The sequence below is a fragment of the Petromyzon marinus genome, chromosome 56 (genome assembly GCF_048934315.1).
Source record: "Petromyzon marinus isolate PM22_M1 ecotype Great Lakes invasive population chromosome 56, UKy_Petmar_22M1.pri1.0, whole genome shotgun sequence".
Classification (NCBI taxonomy): domain Eukaryota; kingdom Metazoa; phylum Chordata; class Hyperoartia; order Petromyzontiformes; family Petromyzontidae; genus Petromyzon; species Petromyzon marinus.
In genome coordinates, this window is record NC_133722.1 from 6,712,518 (window position 1) to 6,734,429 (window position 21,912).

Genomic DNA, 21,912 nt, shown 5'->3' on the forward strand with positions numbered 1-21,912 from the left:
CCAACGTGGAGGAATCCGATGTGCTATGAAGCTCTTTCGTTCACAGATGCATGTACGTATGTTGAACTTCATTCGCACCGTACGTAGCCAACCGCGCTAATCGGAGGCGCGGGGGAAGGACAACAAAGTAAAACAAACAAAAAGCAGTTGCAAAGAAATCAGTTTTACAATCTTTGCTGATTTAAAAAAGTTCATAGCTCCAATGGCTTCCTAACATCGGAAGGGAAGAGCGTTCCAGACGGCCGCAGAAGCGCATCTGAACGCACCGCGCGATGCCGCGGTGACCACCGTGTTTGTTCGACGGCTGAGCCAAAAGTCACTGCCGCCGCCGCTGCGAGGATGACCTGGGCTTGCTCGGTGGTGGTTTATTGTTCAACATCGGTGGTGGTTTATTGTTCAACAGCGGTGGTGGTCTATTGTTCAACGGCGGTGGTGGTTTATTGTTCAACAGCGGTGGTGGTTTATCGTTCAACAGCGGTGGTGGTTTATTGTTCAACAGCGGTGGTGGTTTATTGTTCAACAGAGGTGGCGGTTTATTGTTCAACATCGGTGGTGGTTTATTGTTCAACAGCGGTGGTGGTTTATTGTTCAACAGAGGTGGCGGTTTATTGTTCAACATCGGTGGTGGTTTATTGTTCAACAGCGGTGGTGGTTTATCATTCAACAGCGGTGGTGGTTTATTGTTCAACAGCGGTGGTGGTTTATTGTTCAAACAGCGGTGGTGGTTTATCGTTCAACAGTGGTGGTGGTTTATTGTTCAAAAGCGGTGGCGGTTTATCGTTCAACAGCGGTGGTGGTTTATCGTTCAACAGCGGTGGTGGTTTATTGTTCAACAGCGGTGGTGGTTTATTGTTCAACAGCGGTGGTGGTTTATTGTTCAACAGCGGTGGTGGTTTATTGTTCAACAGCGGTGGCGGTTTATCGTTCAACAGCGGTGGTGGTTTATTGTTCAACAGCGGTGGTGGTTTATTGTTCAACAGCGGTGGTGGTTTATTGTTCAACAGCAGTGGCGGTTTATCGTTCAACAGCGGTGGTGGTTTATTGTTCAACAGCAGTGGCGGTTTATTGTTCAACAGAGGTGGTGGTTTATTGTTCAACAGCGGTGGTGGTTTATTGTTCAACAGCGGTGGTGGTTTATTGTTCAACAGCGGTGGCGGTTTATCGTTCAACAGCGGTGGTGGTTTATTGTTCAACATCGGTGGTGGTTTATTGTTCAACAGCGGTGGTGGTTTATCGTTCAACAGCGGTGGTGGTTTATCGTTCAACAGCGGTGGTGGTTTATTGTTCAACAGCGGTGGTGGTTTATTGTTCAACAGCGGTGGTGGTTTATTGTTCAACAGCGGTGGTGGTTTATTGTTCAACAGCGGTGGTGATTTATCGTTCAACAGCGGTGGTGGTTTATTGTTCAACAGCGGTGGTGGTTTATCGTTCAACAGCGGTGGCGGTTTATTATTGTTCAACAGCGGTGGTGGTTTATTGTTCAACAGTGGTGGTGGTTTATTGTTCAACAGCGGTGGTGGTTTATCGTTCAACAGCGGTGGTGGTTTATTGTTCAACAGCGGTGGTGGTTTATCGTTCAACAGTGGTGGTGGTTTATTGTTCAACAGCGATGGTGGTTTATTGTTCAACAGCGGTGGTGGTTTATCGTTCAACAGCGGTGGTGGTTTATTGTTCAACAGCGGTGGTGGTTTATTGTTCAACAGTGGTGGTGGTTTATTGTTCAACAGCGGTGGTGATTTATCGTTCAACAGCGGTGGTGGTTTATTGTTCAACAGCGGTGGTGGTTTATTGTTCAACAGCGGTGGCGGTTTATTATTGTTCAACAGCGGTGGTGGTTTATTGTTCAACAGCGGTGGTGGTTTATTGTTCAACAGCGGTGGTGGTTTATCGTTCAACAGCGGTGGTGGTTTATTGTTCAACAGCGGTGGTGGTTTATCGTTCAACAGTGGTGGTGGTTTATTGTTCAACAGCGATGGTGGTTTATTGTTCAACAGCGGTGGTGGTTTATCGTTCAACAGCGGTGGTGGTTTATTGTTCAACAGCGGTGGTGGTTTATTGTTCAACAGTGGTGGTGGTTTATTGTTCAACAGCGATGGTCGTTTATTGTTCAACAGCGGTGGTGGTTTATTGTTCAACAGCGGTGGTGGTTTATTGTTCAACAGCGGTGGTGGTTTATTGTTCAACAGCGGTGGTGGTTTATTGTTCAACAGCGGTGGCGGTTTATTGTTCAACAGTGGTGGTGGTTTATCGTTTAACAGCGGTGGTGGTTTATCGTTCAACAGTGGTGGTGGTTTATTGTTCAACAGCGATGGTGGTTTATTGTTCAACAGCGATGGTGGTTTATTGTTCAACAGCGGTGGTGGTTTATTGTTCAACAGCGGTGGTGGTTTATTGTTCAACAGCGGTGGCCGTTTATTGTTCAACAGCGGTGGTGGTTTATTGTTCAACAGCGGTGGTGGTTTATTGTTCAACAAGCGGTGGTGGTTTATTGTTCAACAGCGGTGGTGGTTTATTGTTCAGTAGCGGTGGTGGTTTATTGTTCAACAGCGATGGTGGTTTATTGTTCAACAGCGGTGGTGGTTTATTGTTCAACAGCGGTGGTGGTTTATTGTTCAACAGTGGTGGTGGTTCATTGTTCAACAGCGGTGGTGGTTTATTGTTCAACAGCGGTGGTGGTTTATTGTTCAACAGCGGTGGTGGTTTATTGTTCAACAGCGGTGGTGGTTTATCGTTCAACAGCGAGGCGTTGCGGTTCGTTTGCGGCGAGCGCCTTTGCGCGCAACGAGTGCGACCCCCATATGCAGTTTTCACAAACGGGCACGGGCACGCGCAGGTGAAGTATGGTCAACAAGCCTCCGCGGTGACCGACGCGGCGTGGTGAACGCGCGTGCACGGCAACCGGGTGCTGAAAAAGAGCCGCACCTTTCTTTAAAATAAATGTATTATATTGCTGTTGTTTACTTACTTTGCCGAAGGATCGTGTTTGCCTCGCGAGCCAAAAAGGAATATCACAATAATATGAAATAAAAGCAAAGCCCGAAAGCGCACGAGGGAAGTAATAATTTCACGCCAGAATTGTTCGGGTGTCAAAACAAAAATGGGGGCCATGGGCGGTGGGACGGAGAGGGGTGGGGGTCAGGGGTCAGGGATCGTGGGGGGGGCCCGCACCCCCACCCGTGGATTTAAAGTGTCGCGTGGCCGAGTCAACACGGCAAGCGGCAGCGGCGGTGATGGCAGAACATTTTTTAATCATCGGATGACATCCTCAGCCAGGCCTCGGGGCACGGCACACTTTTGACCTTTCATTAATTGATGCCCTCCCAAAGGTCCGAGCCGGTTCATATTAGTCGCGACCTCAGGAATCGAACAAATGGCGAAAGCAGCCCCCGCCACCCCCCCCCCCCCCCCCACCGTAACCCCAATATCGCTCGAGGGAATTCAACGTAACCTTATGAAGGGATATGGCGGGGAGATGAACAGCCACTTCATAAGCTTCACGCTTTCTTTTTTCACCTCCTGAACCCCAAAGCATAATTTAAAAAAAACATAAGTCTTTCTAAAAGTAAGAAGACGCGATTAGAATTTTGATCGGCTTTTTTGCTGTTGTTTTGCAATTTATTGTTAGCGCTAAGGTCCCTTGAAATGTGGCCCCGGGTGAAAGTGAAAAGTTAAAAAGAAGACAAAAGCCTCAAAACTATCCCGCGAGGAAAGGAAAGTTCGCACGGGCACGGCCTGGTCAGCCCCATCAGGGGGCTCCTCTCTTGAATTAATAGAAAAGTTTATAGCCCCAGAGTGGCCCAGTGCCGTCCACATCAGAAACACTTAACGGTGAATATTAACGATGGTCAGCACACTCGACTCTTGCAAGTCCTGGACTCGTGGTCCCGGGACTCGCGGTGCAGGGCTTGCGGTCCCGGACTATCAGTCAAGGACTCACAGTCCAGGACTCGCAGTCCCGGACTCTCAGTCCCGACCTCTCAGTCCAGGGCTCTCAGTCAAGGACTCGCAGTCCCGGACTCTCAGTCAAGGACTCGCAGTCCCGGACTCTCAGTCAAGGACTCACAGTCCAGGACTCACAGTCCCGGACTCTCAGTCCTGGCCTCTCAGTCAAGGACTCGCAGTCCCGGCCTCTCAGTCCAGGGCTCTCAGTCCAGGACTCGCAGTCCCGGCCTCTCAGTCCAGGGCTCTCAGTCCAGGACTCGCAGTCGAGGACTCACAGTCCCGGCCTCTCAGTCCAGGACTCACAGTCCAGGCCTCTCAGTCGAGGACTCACAGTCCAGGACTCACAGTCCAGGACTCGCAGTCCCGGCCTCTCAGTCCAGGGCTCTCAGTCCTGGCCTCGCAGTCCAGGACTCACAGTCCAGGACTCATAGTCCAGGACTCACAGTCGAGGACACACAGTCCAGGACTCACAGTCCCGGCCTCTCAGTTGAGGGCTCACAGTCCCGGCCTCTCAGTCCAGGACTCACAGTCGAGGACTCACAGTCGAGGACTCACAATCCAGGACTCACAGTCCCGGCCTCTCAGTCCCGGCCTCTCAGTTGAGGGCTCACAGTCCCGGCCTCTCAGTCCAGGACTCACAGTCCCAGACTCGCAGTCCTGGCCTCCCAGTCCAGGGCTCTCAGTCCTGGTCTCGCAGGCCCGGACTCGTGGCCCTGGACTCTCAGTCAAGCACTCGCAGACCATTACTCGTACTCTCGGTCTCGCAGTCCAGGACTCGCAGTCCCCCAGGAGTCCGCGTACCCCAGTTGAGAACCGCCGTTCTCGAGAGTCCCCAATAGAGGGTATCTTGCCAACTCTTCCACACTGGCCGGACTCTCAGTCCAGGTCTCAAAACATCTCCTCGACGTTGACATGAAGGGAGTTTTTTGAAACGTTTCAGAATCATAATCTGAGGTTTTTTTTTTACTCATACTGGAGGAATCCGATGAGCTATAAAGCTCTTTTCCACAAACGTCCAGCATTTCACCGGTGTCCAGCAAACTGCTGCGCCACCGCCACCCCCCCCTCCCGCCCCCACTCCCACCCCCGCCCCTCCTATCTCAATCACAAACATCTCATCCCTCTTCAAAGTACCCCCCCTCTGGCATTTTTTGCCTCACATTAATCCTCGTCTCTTCGAAAAATTCACCCCGCACGGCCCTCGGACGATCGTCCAGTCGATCTCCGCTTGACGGGAGGAGCTCATTTCCTCGCTGCCTCCTCTAACATCGCGGAGATAAAAACCGCAAGCCTCTTAAAAATGTCTGCACACCCCCCCCCCCGCCAACCCTCCGCCTGGGTAAATGAGGGGGCTTAGAACATCACGCTGGTGAAGTCCACTTCGGGTTACAGGTGAGGGAGGCGTAACGGTGCAGCCCTGCAATGGCTCGCTCGTGTCGCCACTAGAAGATAGGCCTCCAACAGAGGGAGTTCTAGAGCAGTGGCTTCTTAACCTTTTTATGTGAGGGTCGTGGCAGCAGCATGTTGAGCAGTGGCGGTCCAGACCTCCCTTTCCCTGGTGACAGACTCTAACTCTTCCTGGGGGAATTCCCAGGCATTCGCAGGCAAGCCAAGCGACGTCGTCCCGCCAGCAGCGTGTCCTGGGCCGGTCCTGGGGTCTTCGCTCAGTGGGACGTGCTGCCCGGTAGAGTTCCAGGGGTAGTCTACCGGGGGGCATCCTTACCGGGTGCCCGAACCACCTCAACTGCCTCCTCTCGATCCGAAGGAGCAGCAGCTCGGCCCTGAGGCTCTCCCAGATTACCAAACTCCTCGGAGAGTGAGCCTGGCAACCCTGCGGAAAAAACCTCATATTGGCCCCTGCGATCTCTTCCTTTCAGTCATTGCCCTAAGCTTATGATCATAGGTGAGGGTGGGAACGTAGATCGACCTGTAAATCGAGAGCTTTGTTCGAGAACTCAGCTCCCGCTTCACTACCACGGAATGGTACAGCGCCCGCATTACTCCAGACGCCGCACCGATCTGCCGGCCGATCTGCCGCTCCTACTTACCATCACTCACGGAAGAGATTCTGAGGTACTTAAACTCCCCCTCACCTGGAGAGCACAATCCACCATCTCACGGGAGTGAACCATGACCTCAGATTTGGAGGTGCTGATCCTTATCCCAGCCGCTTCACACTCGGTATCAAACCGTTCAAGTGCACACTGGAGATCACAGACTGACCAGAAAAATAGGACAATGTCATCTGCAAAAACCAGCGACACCACCTCCATGCCCCCGTACTGGAAACTCTCCATACCGCGGCTGTGCCTTGGTAACCTGTCCATGAAAACCACAAACAAGAATGGAGACAAGACGCACCCTTGGCGGAGTCCAACACCCACGGTGAATGACTTTGATTTAACACCAAGAATACGGACACAGCTCTCGCTCTGGGAATAGAGGCACCGGATAGCGCACTAAAGCGGCACCGGTGCATCGTACTCCCGCAGCACCTCCCACGAGGCATTCTGGGGAACACGGTCACGTGCCTTCTCCAAGTCTACAAAGCAGAGGTAGACTGGAGAAGCATACTCCCATGACCCATCAAACATCTGTGAGAGGGAAAAAAGCTGGCCCATTCTTCCACGACCCTGACAGAATCCGCATTGTTCCTCCTGAATCTGAGGCTCGACCACTGGGCAGATCCTCCTCTCCAGCCCTCTGGCATAGGCTTTACCTGGAACGCTGAGGAGTTTGATCCCTCTGTAGGAGCAAACCCTCTGGTCACTTTTCTTAAAAATGGGGATCACGGCCCCAATTTGGCAATCCAGAGGTACTGTACGCGCCTTCCATGCAACGTCGTGCGTGTTGTTAATGCGCACTTAATCCCTTGCAAGAGGTTTCTATTTGGTGTTTGAACATCTTAACACCTTCTGTCTTATTGCCAGAAAAGGTAAAAACAATTCTTGTTTTTGCATACTTTGATATTGAAAAAAGGTCCCATTTTCTAGCTGCTCACCCCAAGCTACAAATGCTCTGATAGTGCGTTGTCTTTGTACTGGCAGTGACTAAGGCCTAAAGAAGGCTGCCTCTGGTGTAGGCCAACCGGTTTCCAAGACAATACATATATTATGCTGTGTAACAAAAAAAATAATGTGTTCCTGGTTAGTAAGTGGTATTTCCTAATTGCTTACGCCTCAAAAGTATAGAAAATTGATATTATTCCCCACAAACTTTGCTTTTGTGACCAGGACTGTGATATTTTTAAATTTACCTATTTTCAATGAGAAAACGTGTACATTTGTGTTATTCCTTCACATAAAGTACTGGTCACAAAATCAAAGTTTATGGGGAATAATAGCCATTTTCTATACTTTTTAGGCATAAGCAATTAAAAAAAATAACATTTACTACCCAGGGACAAAAATCGTGATATATAGTGAATTATCAGAGCATGTTTGTTTGCATATTCACCACAAGTACGTGTGGTTAATGCGAACTTGACTCCTTACAAAAGGTTTATATTTGGTGTTTGAACATCTTAACACCTGTTTCATTGCCAAAAGGGGTAAAACCTATTTTCATCTTTTCATACGTCGAAGAGGCGTGCTAACCACGACAGCACTTTCAACAACTCTGGGCGAATCTCGTCCGCCCCAGCAGCTTTGCCACTAGGAAGGCCTTGGACCACCCCAGCGACTTAAGCAGCCACGATGTACCCGACTCCCCCCCAACCCCCCAGCTGTTTCCAGGGCTGCCTCCTGACAGGAGGGCATGTCCGCCGGGTTGAGGAGCTCCTCAATGTGCTCCTTCCACCTCTCGACTATCTCCTTAGTGGAGTTCAATGTTTACGCAGCCACCATTACTGAGAACATCCTGGGCCGTGTCCCGTCGGATGATTTGCTAGAACATATTTGAGGCTGCCCGGTAGCCCCTCTCCATTGCCTCTCCAAACTCCTCCCAGGCCCCGGGGGGGGGGGCTTTCGCTTCAGTGACTGCTGCAGCTGCCGCCCTCTTGCAAAGCCAGTAGCCTCTCACTCGAGTCGGGAGACCTTTTTTTCCGAGCGTAACTCGGAAAGCCTCCTTCTTCAGCTTGACAGCTTCCCTCACCACTGGTGTCCACCAGTGCCGCCATGGCAGGCACCAACTGCCGTCAGGCCACAGTCTTTTTGGCATCTGCATCGACAATCGAGGTCCTGAACGTCGTCCAACGTTGTTACGAGAAATAAATGTACGAAAAATGAACGTCAATATTTTTATTCCAACAGTCCATTTTGTCAGGTATACAACGAGATAGCTAGTAACTGCATGCATGTAAAAGTTTTTTTTTTTTAATATATATAATAAATGGACACTTTGCATTGCGAGACGTAATTTGTTCGTGCTCATTAGTTACTCTTGGAAACCAAATTGTTAATGATCAATGAGTTTAGAAAGATATTTTATATTGTTCTAGGTTACCATATGTATTTAAACTGCATCGCAGTTATTTTATCTTGGCAGATTCATACAACGTGATTATTCACCAATGACTCTCATGTACGATATAACTTCACACTTTTATAAATCACCTCACGTACCCGCTGGGGACATTGCCACGTACCCCCAGGGGTCCGCGTACCCCCACTTGAGAACCACTGCTCTAGCGAGTCCCCTACGAAGGGTATCTTGCCACACTGGTCAGACGTCTTGTTAGTGGTGGGAGTACCCACGTTCTACCCCACCACACGTGACCTGACAATCGTGGACGAACTGTGGTTGTGCCCGTCTATGCGTGAGTCACCGCGGTGGCGAGATGTTAACTACTTCGCCCGGTATACAGGAGGTCGTGGGTTCGATCTGGGCCTTGACGCCTGCTGCTGTATATTTGGAGCCTGCGTGTCTCTCTCCCGATGGTCACGTGGATTTTTTCTCCGGGTCCTTCGGTTTTTTTCATCCGCATTTAGAATCAACATCACGCGTTTAGAGTATTTGGCTGCTGCTGTGTATGTCCACGTAATGATGATGAGCCCACTTCGTTGAGCTTTCATTTGTGAGAGCCAGGTCGCTTCTGAAGAAGGATCTGCACAAATCAGTGGGCTTTACCTGGTAAAATAAAAATAGCCTAGTTTCGTTTGTATTTTTTGGGCGATTTGCTTACCTTTCCTATACTTTGCACTCCAATCACGTTTTTTGGCATTGTTTGTTGTGTTGTCGTATCGTTCTGACCAGGGGCGGAGCCAGGGGGGGTGACAGGGGTGACATTCTGCGTGTATGTGTACGACACTCGGTCTGGCGAACTCCGTGCAACTGCGTTGTCAGAGCGTGTCGCCAACCGATGGCGTCTAGTTCAACAGCCTGACTCTCTCTAAATCATTCTTGAAATTAACATTTGTTGAATGTCACCCCGGCCTGAAATCCTGGCTCTGCCCCTGGTTCCGACCCTGCTCATCGGATTCCTCCAGCATGAATAAATATTCCGATATTCTGACCAACGTCCACTCATCGCCACCGAAATCTCCGCCGCGTTCGCCTGCAGCACGATCGGTTGTCTCGCCTCCGACGCTGCACCTCTGCTCTTGCTATTTACGAACGACCCCACAACGACGACGACAACAACAATGGCCCCATTGCACGCATGACCTTTCTCGGTTAAAATGACATTGCACTGCGATGGCGCACGGACGACTAATTCTGGTGACTTATCACAGCGGTGGTGTAAGTCGGGCCGTATTACACTCACGTCTTTACTCGTTCGTGTCGAAGCGGCCCAAGGATTCTTCACCGCAGGGTGACGGCAGCTCGTGAAATATCAACGGGCTCCGGAGAGGAAAGTGCGCAGAGAAAGGCCGGAAAATGCGCTTGCAAAGTGACGGAATCATTTTTTTATATTTTTTGCAGCTTGTCTGCGCGGATCCTTCTAAGTGCCGTCCTGTGGCTCGCTCCGCTGTTCTGCCGCCGCGTGAAGCCAAGGAAAGAATTGAATCGTCGACGATTGGCCAAACATCCCAAAAAATGCGTGACCATACCCACCACCAACCACCACCACAACCTAAAAAGTGCCTGCAAGAACTCGGTGAGGCATCGCTCTTGGAGCAAACAAAAAGGGAAGGACAAATAATAATAATCCACGTGCATAATTCACGGGACCGGCAGCTGAAATTTGCCAACTTTTCGAACACATTCTACAACTAGGTCACAACGAGCATCAAAAAACCACCACCGTAATTTGGCTACGCTCAAAGCGGCGAATATGGATATTCATGGCACGTGTTCCCCATTCTATTCTACTTTGCATTTATAAAGCGCCTTTCATCAAGGCGCTTAACAATGCTTGCTGACTGCATAAATAAATTATCCTCTTGATGAAATAAATAAAAATAGATTTGACCCTTTCTGTGTTAAGATGATCAAACACCAAATGTATATCCATTTTGCCAAGGCATCAAGTTTGCATTAACCACACGTACTCGTGGCGAAAATGCAAAAAACATGACAATATGTATACGTACTCTTTGGTTCTTTCGGTAAAGTCACGCAGTTAGGAATAAAATAAAATAAATCACGACGTTTCGGTCGCCAACACAAGCGGTCGTCACATCAGGCTTGTATTGCGATCGGAATGTCGTGATTTGTTTTATTTGATTTCTAACTCCGTGAATTTACCGAAAGAACCAAAGAGTATGGATTCCTGCCATAACGAAAGCTTCAAATCTAGATTAATATGTATACGCATTGTCAAAAGGTCCCATAGATGTAACTGCTCGACCCGAGCTGTAAGTGTTATGATATTGCGTTGCCTTTGTACTGTTCGCTTTTTGCTATTCTCTGGTCTAACGCTGGTGGTGAGACAAGGCCACAAAGAAGCCTGTCACTGGTGCAGGCCAATCGGCTTCAAACGCAATCCATGGATTATTATCAGAGCGTTGTTTGTTCCCATGTTGTGCCTCAAGTACGTGTGCTTAATGCGGGACTTGATGCCTCACAAAATGGGGCATCTATTCGGTGTCTGAACATCGCAACACAACTCCCGTATTGTTGCCGGGAAGGGTGAAACACCCATCATTATTTCGATTTAAAGCTTTTGTGACTGCAGGGATTCATATTCTGGGTTCTTTTGGCAAAGTCACGTAGAATGGAGATAAAATAATAAAAATAATGGACTGCGGTCTGAAAGTCACCGTAAAATACAATCAATCAAGAACCGAAATGGTTTTTATATGTGGATAGCCAGGAACACATTGCTAGTGAACTCAAGCACGTACACCAAGCTCTCAAGGCTAATGGTTACTCCGACTACACAATCTGGAAAGCCATCACTCCAACCATGGAGAAGGATCCTCTTGAGGAACCATTCAAAAGCATCACCTTACCCTACATTGCGGGGGTCACAAAAAAATATCTCCAAAATCCTGAATAAACACAAGATCCAGGTCCGATTCAACACAGTACATAAAATCCGTGATCTGGTTCCGTCTGTAAAAGATGTGGTTCCAGACATACAGTACCCGGGCGTCTACAAACTAAGTTGCCTCTGTGGTAGCAGCTATATTGGAGAAACCAAACGACATAACTCGGACCGGATCCGTGAACATAAAGCAGACTTGAAACACGGTAGGATGAACACCTCAGCCGTGGCAGATCACTGTTATAATTCATTGGGCTCACATGACATTGACTTCTCCAAGACGGAGGTTATCTGCAAGCCATCCGGCTACCATGAGAAATTCGTTCATGAGGCTATCCACATATACAAACACGGAGACAATTTCAACCAGAAGATGGATTCCGGCTTAGTAACCATTGGAAAGACGTTATAAGCCATTTCGGTTCTTGATTGATTGCATTTTACGGTGACTTTCAGACCACAGTCCATTCGCTGGCACTGCCTCTTAGTAGCTTTCACACGAAGGTCAATAGAATAGTTTATAGAATATTGTATAATAAATAGTATAACAGTGTAATGTTTAACATAATTCATAAGGCAATATATAGTACCGTAATTGTATAGTGAATATACAGCAGTGTGGTATACAGTAGGGTTGGTAGAATAATACATAGTGTAATACTACAAGTCTAATATTTTATAGTCTAAAGTATAGGGTAGTGTATAGTAACGCATTGTATAATTCAAGGGTGGGGTTTGTCTATGGATACGATATTATACAATGTAGTTTAGATTGGAAGGTATAATATTGTAATGTATAGTAGTCCAGTTTATAGCATAGTTATAACGCAACACAGGACAGAGCAGCGCACCGTGGCTGTTTCCTCCTCTTCCCCCCCCCCCCCCCTCCGTTCCGAACATAGATGGACTCGTCCGTCTGAACAAAGCTCGTCGCTCTCCGTGGTGTTAATCCCTCATACTAACATCATGCTAATCCCCCAGTTACATGCTAAATTACTGTTGATATGTAAACTCCTCCCCCCCCTCCTCCGTTCCGAACATAGATGGACTCGTCTGTCTGAATAAAGCTCGTTGCTCTCCGTGGTGCTAATCCCTCACACCAACATCATGCTAATCCCCCAGTTACATGCTAGTTTATATGTAATCTCCTCTCCCCCCTCCTCCGTTTCCACACCATCATTATGCTAATCCCCCAGTTACATGCTAATTTATATGTAAACTCCTTTGTCAAGTCGCTCTGCTCCTCCCACACAGCTTAAAAGACGCTGCCAAGCTTGGCAGGGTTCACTCAAGCGCTGTCTTCCGGACAGTCCTGTTTCTTCACCTGAGGAAGGCTACTTGTGTTGTGGCCAAAACGTCATGAGAATTTTATTCTGTTATTTTTTTTTATTATTTCATCTCCATTCTACGTGACTTTACCGAAAGAACCCAGAAGATGAACCCATTCTTATTGTTTCATCTTTCTGATACTTGCAAACAAAAAAAGGCAGTGCCGTAGATATCACGTAGCCTGTGGTCGGGGTACAGGGACGGGATGGTTACTACGATGGGATGGTTCCCCGTGGTTCCCCACTCCCCATACAATTACTGCACCAGCGGGGGGGGGGGGGTGGGGGGGAGTACTGCAGGCTGCCGAGGTGACTCAGATTTTCTCTCGCGATTGCTATAAATTTGTCGGTTTAATGGGCAACCTTCCACAGTCGAACCACGGCAGGGCCTCCATCAAAGCGGAGGGTCCAGAAATGACCACCTGCCGCAATAGCAGGCGCTCGACACGACAGCAAGATGCGAATAATTTGGTGTGCACATTTTCACATTTGCACGATGATGCGGTACTTAATGAGGTGGCGCGGTGGTTATGAGATGTTAGCTACCTCGCCTGGTATACAGGTGTTCGCGGGGTTCGATCCTGACCCTGACGCCTGCTGTATATTTGGAGTTTGCGTGTTCTCCCTCAGGTAATGTGGATTTTTCTCCAGGTCCTACGGTTTTCCCCCTCCACATTCAGAATTAACGTCACGCGTTTCTGAGCATTTGGCTGCCCTGAATTTCCACACGATAAGCCACTCCGTGTGGGCTATCATTTGTGACAGCCAGGTCACTTCTGAAAAAGAGTTACGTAGCTCTGTGAGACGATGGCCGATAGGCAAGGAAAATGAGAGAGCGGTAGGCACGAGCGGTAGCCACAAGCGATAGAACCGGTAGCGTAACTAGGGAGTGCCTTGCCCCCCCCCCTCCACCTGGTTTGCCAAAGCGCCGAGATGGGGTCCCATTGACAGACACCATGAGATGTTTTCAACGACAGTGTAAAATAACAACAACACTTATGTTCAGAGGACGGTAGCGCCCCTACAGCGTTATATGTTCGGGACCGCGAGCGTAACGACGATGCGATAAGGGAAAGAGGAGGCCGCGATAGAGAAGAGCCTCTGGGTGCGAAACAAATCAAAATATTGGGGCCCCACCAGACCGATTGCCGCACCCCCTGAGCTGAGAGTGTAGTTACTACGTCATTGATAATGTAGTCACTACGTCACTGATAATGTAGCTCCTACGTTACTGATAATGAAGTTACTACGTCACTGATAATGTAGTCACTACGCCACTGATAATGTGGTTACTACACCACTGATAATGTAGTTTCTACATCACTGATAATGTAGTTACTAGACCACTGATAATGTAGTTACTACGCCACTGATAATGTATTTACTACGCCACTGATAATGTAGTTACTACACCACTGATGATGTAGTTACTACGTCACTGATGATGTAGTTACTACGTCACTGATGATGTAGTTACTACGTCACTGATAATGTAGTCACTACGTCACTGATAATGTAGTCACTACACCACTGATGATGTAGTTACTACGCCACTGATAATGTATTTACTACGCCACTGATAATGTAGTTACTACACCACTGATGATGTAGTTACTACGTCACTGATGATGTAGTTACTACGTCACTGATGATGTAGTTACTACGTCACTGATAATGTAGTCACTACGTCACTGATAATGTAGTCACTACACCACTGATGATGTAGTTACTACACCACTGAAAATGTAGTCACTACGCAACTGATAATGTAGTTACTACACCACTGATAATGTAGTTACTACGTCACTAATAATGTAGTTACTACACGACTGATAATGTATTTACTACGCCACTGATAATGTAGTCACTACACCACTGATAATGTAGTTACTAAACCACTGATAATGTAGTTACTACACCACTGATAATGTAGTTACTACACCACTGATAACGTAGTTACTACACCACTAATAATGTAGTTACTATGACACTGATAATGTAGTTACTACACCACTGATAATGTAGTTACTACACCACTGATAATGTAGTTACTATGCCACTGATAATGTAGTTACTACGTCACTGATGATGTAGTTACTACGTCACTGATGATGTAGTTACTACGTCACTGATGATGTAGTTACTACGTCACTGATAATGTAGTTACTACTTCACTGATGATGTAGTCACTACGCCACTGGATAATGTAGTCACTACGCCACTGATAATGTGGTCACTACGCCACTGGATAGTACGCGTCCAGGAGAACGCTCACCGAGTCAATGGACTGAGTGAAATCATCTCGCGGCGCAGTTGCCGGGTGGATCGTTGCACCGGAGTGACCTTGGCAGATGGCAGCGGCTCCGATAGGCCTTCGTCTAGCGGTGGATTGAACATGGATAATGATACAACAACAGCAACAACACTGATCATTTAAATGTGTTAAAGCGGCGCACTTCATCCGATGATCTTAATGCGTGCCCTGAATGGAAAGCTGGGAATTAACAGAAACCTGCAGGGCACGCGACCACAACGAATTGGGGTCAGGTAGCGATAGGGCTTAAGTCGAACGAACCCGCACTCCGGTCGCACCAACGGCGGCTTTTGGCCGACGATTGAAACAGAGGTGCCTGTGGTCGTGCTGCACGTCTCTTTCCCCCCCCCCCCGTCTTTTCTTGGCCGTGCCGCGCCCACCTTGGGCCTACTCTTCCACGTCTTGGGAAGAGGTGGGAGCGCTCACACTTCGCCTCGCCCGGCCACCCCGAAACGGCCGATCGACGAACCGTGGCGAGAGCATTTACACCGCTGGGTTGACAGGCGAGCGAGGCTTGAAGGAAACTGCCGTGCCCGGGAGATCGAATCGAGTGGGCGAACCTCTGGATTGCAGGTCAGGACGGTCACCGCATCGCAGCGCTTTCAGATGCGCTTCTGCGGCCGTCTGGAACGCTCTCTTCCTCCCGATGTTAGGAAGAAGCCACGGGAGCTACGCGCCGTTAAATCATCATCTCGATTGACAAACTCGTTTCTTTTGAGCTGCTTTTGTGTCCTTCGTTTGCTGTCCTTCTCCCGCACCTCAAAATGGCACGGTTGGCCGCGTGCGGTGCGAAAAAAGTTCAATATCCAGACATATCTCTAAGTCTCTAACGACTCCGAATATCTTGTTACCAACGGTATATAGAGATCTCGCATTTAAAATGATGATCCAATTTCCTGTAAACGCGTTACTGCCTCTGTACCTGACAATTCCGGGGTCATGGCGGGGAGTGGGGGGTCCATATACTGTAAGGGAATGCTCCGAATGGCCGTGGTCGGTGTGTTATAAACGAAGCCGATAAAACCCAGAAGTGATTGCGTAACAAAAATAAACTCGAGACGACGCGGATGGGAGCCCTGAGCCGGATTCCCAAACACCGCGAGCTACGTTCACGACCTTTCAGCTATCAGGAGCAGCTAACAAGCATCAGCGAACAGCGGCAGCAGCAGCTAGCAGCAGCGAACAGCAGCAGCAGCTAACAAGCAGCTACAGCAGCTAACAAGCAGCAACAGCAAGCAGCTAGCAGCTACAGCAGCAGCTAGCACCAGCCAGCAGTAGCTAGCAGCAGTAGCTAGCTAGCACCAGCAAGCAGTAGCAGCTAGCAGTAGTAGTTAACAGCTGCAGCAGCTAGCTAGCACCAGCCAGCAGTAGCTAGCAGCAGTAGCTAGCTAGCACCAGCAAGCAGTAGTAGTTAGCAGCTACAGCAGCTAGCTAGCACCAGCCAGCAGCAGCAGCAGAAGCTCCTAAGCCCTCTTTGGGGAAGTGCGAGAGAGAGAGAGAGACTTACATCATCCAATGTCTTGGCCATGTCAAGTACCGTTTACACATCACGAACGAGCAGACGCAAGTCAGCGTGCATTGAGGAGAAATGTCAAACGGTGAGGCGACACGGCGTGTGGGAGCAAGCAGCAGCAGCAGTTTACTACGGCAGCTAGCAGCATCTAGCGAGAGTGACATCGAGTGAGTGTCATTACACGTCCGTCGGAGGACGCAGCTCTATGAGAAATGATTCCTGGAATCAATTCCGCACACCGTGGGGTTTGATGGTCAATCATCATCAATCGTTCTATTTGTTTTTTTTTTAATGCCACATCACCACGTTGTATATTGTAGCATCACGTTCTTGCTGCTCGCTTCATGTTTACACCCCTGTGTGGTACTTGGTCGAAATTCCACATTCCCATGGCGAGGGGGCGAGCCCATATGGCAATCACTGTTGACTTCCCCACAACGTGGTACTCGTTGTATCGGCCCCCAGAGGGATGATGGGCTGAGACAATTCATTCTGACCCGTCCATGTTGCACATATGTGAAAAATATCTCCATAGTTCGTCGGATTCTTCATGGCACCCGTTAAGCATCCTAATGCAGAACCCCTCCTTAAAACAAAAAAAAAACGTCTTAAGACTCCAAGGCTTTAATAGGTAACACACATGTGGCGTTGTCATTGCGTTGTATTCAAATCAGCATTGACTTGTGCGCAGTGCCGGATTATCTTAGTAGCACAAGTAGCTACAGATGCTACGGGCCCCGCACTTTCAAGGGCCCCGCGCTAAATGCTTCAAAGCTATCAATTCCGGTTCAGTGATTCTGCACTTGCTCTGTTACTACAGTACTAATCCGCCTTAAACGTTTATGAACGACCGGGTGTTTAAGGTGAACGATTTGTCCTATTATCTGGCTGTATAGCGAGCGGAAAAATAAAATTACTTTACTATGCGAGTAAACAAAAAAATATGTGTGTTTAATATTTAAGTGTTTTTATTTTATTAAGGACCCCCTTGATAACGTCACATGCTACAGGCCCCGCAACTAGCTTAATCCCGCACTGTTTGCGTGACCATTCGAGCGCATCGCTTGAGGGAGGCTGCGAGGCCTCGTGCTAACTAGATTCGAAGCATAGTTCATAGTTCCATTTATTTTGGTATAGCCCTGTGAGCCATTCCGCTCTTGAATCGGGTGCAACCGCAACAAACAAAAACCAAAAACATGAACAAGAAAACATCTTAAAGTGACTATGTGACTGTGCAAACAGAAAATCCAGGAAAAAAAAAACATCAAAATATTCCTGAAATAGCACCGTACACCAACGCTGTGTACAAAAATCCCAGTGGGATGCAAGTCAAACAACAACAACAAGACAACTAAGATTTAGGCCATCAGTCTAACTCCGTACTACAATAAACACAAACATGGCCAAACCAAAAAAAACCTTTTCGAAATCACCAAAATAAAAGCCATAAATGCAATGTAACAGTGATCATAGGGACTGTGACCGAATTTTTTACAATAAACTACATAAATAAATTATAACACCAAACCCGAGAGCCATATCTTAGGCCACTGAATAGCAGTGGCAGCTAGGGGTGTACAACTCCTCTAGAGCAGTTTTGAGTGAAGATCTCATAGGTAGTGATTCAAGTTGCAGTTTATTGGCAATAGCATTCCAGACCCTGGGGGCATCAATAGCAAAGGCCCTTCCTCCGGTTTTTATACGGCAATAAGGAATGTGAAGCTGGTAAATGAGCGAAGACCTGAGGTCAAATTTGCTCTTTGAAACAGAGAGGAGATCCAGTAGGTAGTCTGCGGATTTTTTTGTAAGTACATCGTGAATAAATAAGATCTGGTGCACAAGCCGTCGAACATTAAGAGATGTTAAGTTTGACCCAATGTAGAGATCACAGTGGTGAGTCCTATATGGGCAGTTCAATGCAAATCTTAAGGCCGAGTGATAGATGGAATCAAGCTTCTTCTGTACAGTACTTGGGGCTGATTTATACACGATGTCACAGTAGTCAAGTAGAGGCAGTATGGTAGCTTTTATCAATTCCAACCGGAACATTGGGGGGAAGCAGTGCTTGTGTCGATACAGAAAACCAATTTTTATTTTTGTCTTTTTACCAATATAATCAATGTGATCTTCAAAATTCAGTTTTGAATCCAGGATGACCCCAAGATACTTATAGATCTTGACTTGCTCTATTTGATAATTATTCAAGGAATGTAATTGGGGAAAAATAACTTCCTGCTTTAGTCCCGGTGAGAAGCATAGCACCTTGGTTTTGGAGGTGTTCAGGACTAGTTTAAGAGAAACTATCTGATGTTGTAGTTTGTTGAAATCACTCTGGAGCGTAGCAATCACGTCATCCGGAGAGCGGCCAGCAGTAATCAGTATCGTGTCATTTGCAAAAAGATTTACCCTGGAATGATCCAGGTCAGTGCCCAAGTCATTGACTTAAAGAGAGAACAAGAGGGGGCCGAGGATGGAACCCTGTGGAACCCCTTTTGTTATCTTAACACTGTTTGACCTCCAACCATCTGTTCGTGACTGCAGGAATGACTCTTTGTTTCTTCACGTGACTTTAGCCCAAAGAACCAAAAAGAGTAAGGGCCTCGTGCTCATCGCGTTTCAGTACCGTGGACAGCGCCGTCACTGCCGCATCGCAGGGCGCTCGCTCGCACATCAACAACAGCAAAGAGAACTCGACGCGTTCGTCAACAGCGCCGTACATTCTTTACAAGGACACGCGCGGTAGTTAAGAGGCAACGTCTCAAGGAGGGCCGTTGCCCGAAAAGTTGTCTATTATCGTTTTTTCTTCATATGAATACGGGCCGTCGCTTGAAAAGTCCCCTAAGGCGAACGTACTGAGGTTTATCATTGCATAGTGTTTATTTGTGAAAGTGCTTAGGTTTATTATTACATTGTTTATTTGTGGAAGTGCTTAGGTTTATGATTACATTGTTTATTTGTGAATGTGCTTAGGATTATTCTGACATTATTTGTGAATGTGCTGAGTTTATTTTTACATTGTTTAATTGTGAAAGTGCTTAAGTTTATGATTACATTGTTTGTTTGGGAATGTGCTTAGGTTTATTATTACATTGTTTATTTGTGATTGTGGACCAATGCTAACGCAGCGCAAGGCAGCATCAACAAAATGTTGTGCTCATTATGCAATAGATGTTTATGAGTTTGTTCCATCAGATGTATGTGTGTGGCCGATGTATATGTGTATGTATGTGTGCGATCGATGTATGCGTGGATATATGTGTGTATGTATTTGTGTGTATGTATGTGTGGGGAACGGTAATGTAGTGGTTAGCGCGCTGCGCGATGAACCTAGCGACCGAGTTCGATTCCCGCTCACGGCCAACACCAAGTGTTACGATTATCTGAAACGGTCCTGGGCCTCACCTAGGTCAACTTAGCCTCAAATAAGTACCTGGTGCGGTGTGTAAACATCACCACTGGGGAGACAAAGGCGGTCGGGCGTGGTGCTGGCCACCCACCCATTTGTGTACAGTTCAGGCCTTCATAGGTGCTCGCTAACAACACTTGCCTCAACAGTCTGTGCAGGCTATACGGGGGATCTTTGTCTTTGTATGTATGTGTGGAGCGCCGGGCGGCTAAAATGCAGCAAGTTAGCGCGCTTGACTACGTACGGTGCGAAAGAAGTCCAACATACATACAGTATACACGCATGCATCCCATACACACACAGAGGGCACAGCAAGGCCTATCTGGCCTCGGTCAGAATTCCGTGGGGGAGGAGGGGGTGGCGAGGAGGACAAAAATGACAAAGCCCGCTTGACAATACGGAACTGTCAACGAGACGTCTTTGACACCGCAGTCTCGCGATACGAATACAAAACCATCCGGCGCGCGAACAATGATGAGTGCTGTGTATAACAACAACAACAAACACCACACATCCGCATGGCAGAGGGTGGAGTGGTGGATTATACAGCTAATGTAGTAGCCCAGAAAGGAGGGGGGTAGGTTGGTTATGATCATCAGTTCAATGAGGAGAGAGGGTGGGGGAGGGGGGCCTTACCTCGTCAGCGATTTGGCAGTCGGCGTTGTAAGCCACGCAAATGAGCAGCAGGCAACCGAGGCAGCGATGGCCAAGACAATGGACCGCCATCGCTGCTGCTGTTGCCGAGGCTGCTGTTGATGCGGCTATTGCTACAGCAGCCGCTTCGCTTAGCACACACGACGCACGGCTGGCAAGCTCGCTCTCTGTCTCTCTCACGCACACACAAGAACACACACACACAGTGTACGTACACAAGCACACACACACACAGCGTACGTACACAATAACCCCACACACACACAGAGACAGCGTACGTACACACCAACCTCACACACGCACGCACGCACGCTCGCACGCACGGCTTATAACACCACGACGGCTGTCACACGTCCCGGCTTATTATTATTATTGTTGTTGTTGTCAATTTGAAGGCGCTGGATTATAGGCCTAGCCGATTTGGAGCGCCGTACGTCGAGTCACCGTCACCGACAGCACCACCACCAACCAGCAAAACCACCACCACAGCCACCAACCAGCAAAACCACCACCACCACCACCCAGCAAAACCACCACCACAGCCACCAACCAGCAAAACCACCACCACCACCACCCAGCAAAACCACCACCACCACCACCACCCAGCAAAACCACCACCACCACCACCACCAACCAGCAAAACCACCACCACCAACCAGCAAAACCACCACCACCGCCACCCAGCAAAACCACCACCACCCAGCAAAACCACCACCACCACCAACCAGCAAAACCAGCACCACCAACCAGCAAAACCACCACCACCACCAACCAGCAAAACCACCACCACCAACCAGCAAAACCACCACCACCACCAACCAGCAAAACCACCACCACCACCAACCAGCAAAACCACCACCACCATCAACCAGCAAAACCACCACCAACCAGCAAAACCACCACCACCACCGCCACTACCGCCGCCACCGCCGCTCGTGTTACCGATCGCGTATTTAACGAGCGGCGTGAGCGGCCCGTGGGGGTGGTGGGAGCCCCCCCCCCCCCACGTGACGATGAGTGTCGTCTTTCAGCCGAGAGGGTGCACGACGGCTCCAGGGTCTTCCGGTTACAACGTTGAGCACCCAACAACCACCTCGTGCATAGTCGTCATCTGCTGCGGATGCTCTCATTAAACCCCCTGGAAGCTTCGCTTGGTACACGAGATGCTCCCCCCTTCCCCCAATCAGCTTAATGAGCCCCCCCTCCACCCCCCCCCATCCCACTTTCATAATATATTTCTTGGTTGGATTCCTGAATTTCGGGAATAGCTCTACGAACAAACAGAGTCACCCTTCCACGTTTTGAGCGTCTCGTGCTTGCTCAAGGTCGACGGAGAGCTGGAGCTCACTTGGGACTGCTCACATGTATCCGTGAAAAAGAGCTTTC

General features: G+C 48.5%; 1 protein-coding gene across 1 annotated transcript in view; it reads right to left on the reverse strand.

Annotated features, from left to right (window-relative positions):
* TMIE (transmembrane inner ear) overlaps positions 1-21,031 on the reverse strand; it is a 52,892-nt gene extending 31,861 nt beyond the window's left edge. The window contains exon 1 of the mRNA XM_032975664.2: positions 20,509-21,031. Coding sequence (XP_032831555.2) covers positions 20,509-20,598 — 90 coding nt within the window. The 5' untranslated portion in view covers positions 20,599-21,031. The remainder of the gene's footprint in view (positions 1-20,508) is intronic.
* Between the last annotated feature and the right edge of the window lie 881 nt (positions 21,032-21,912).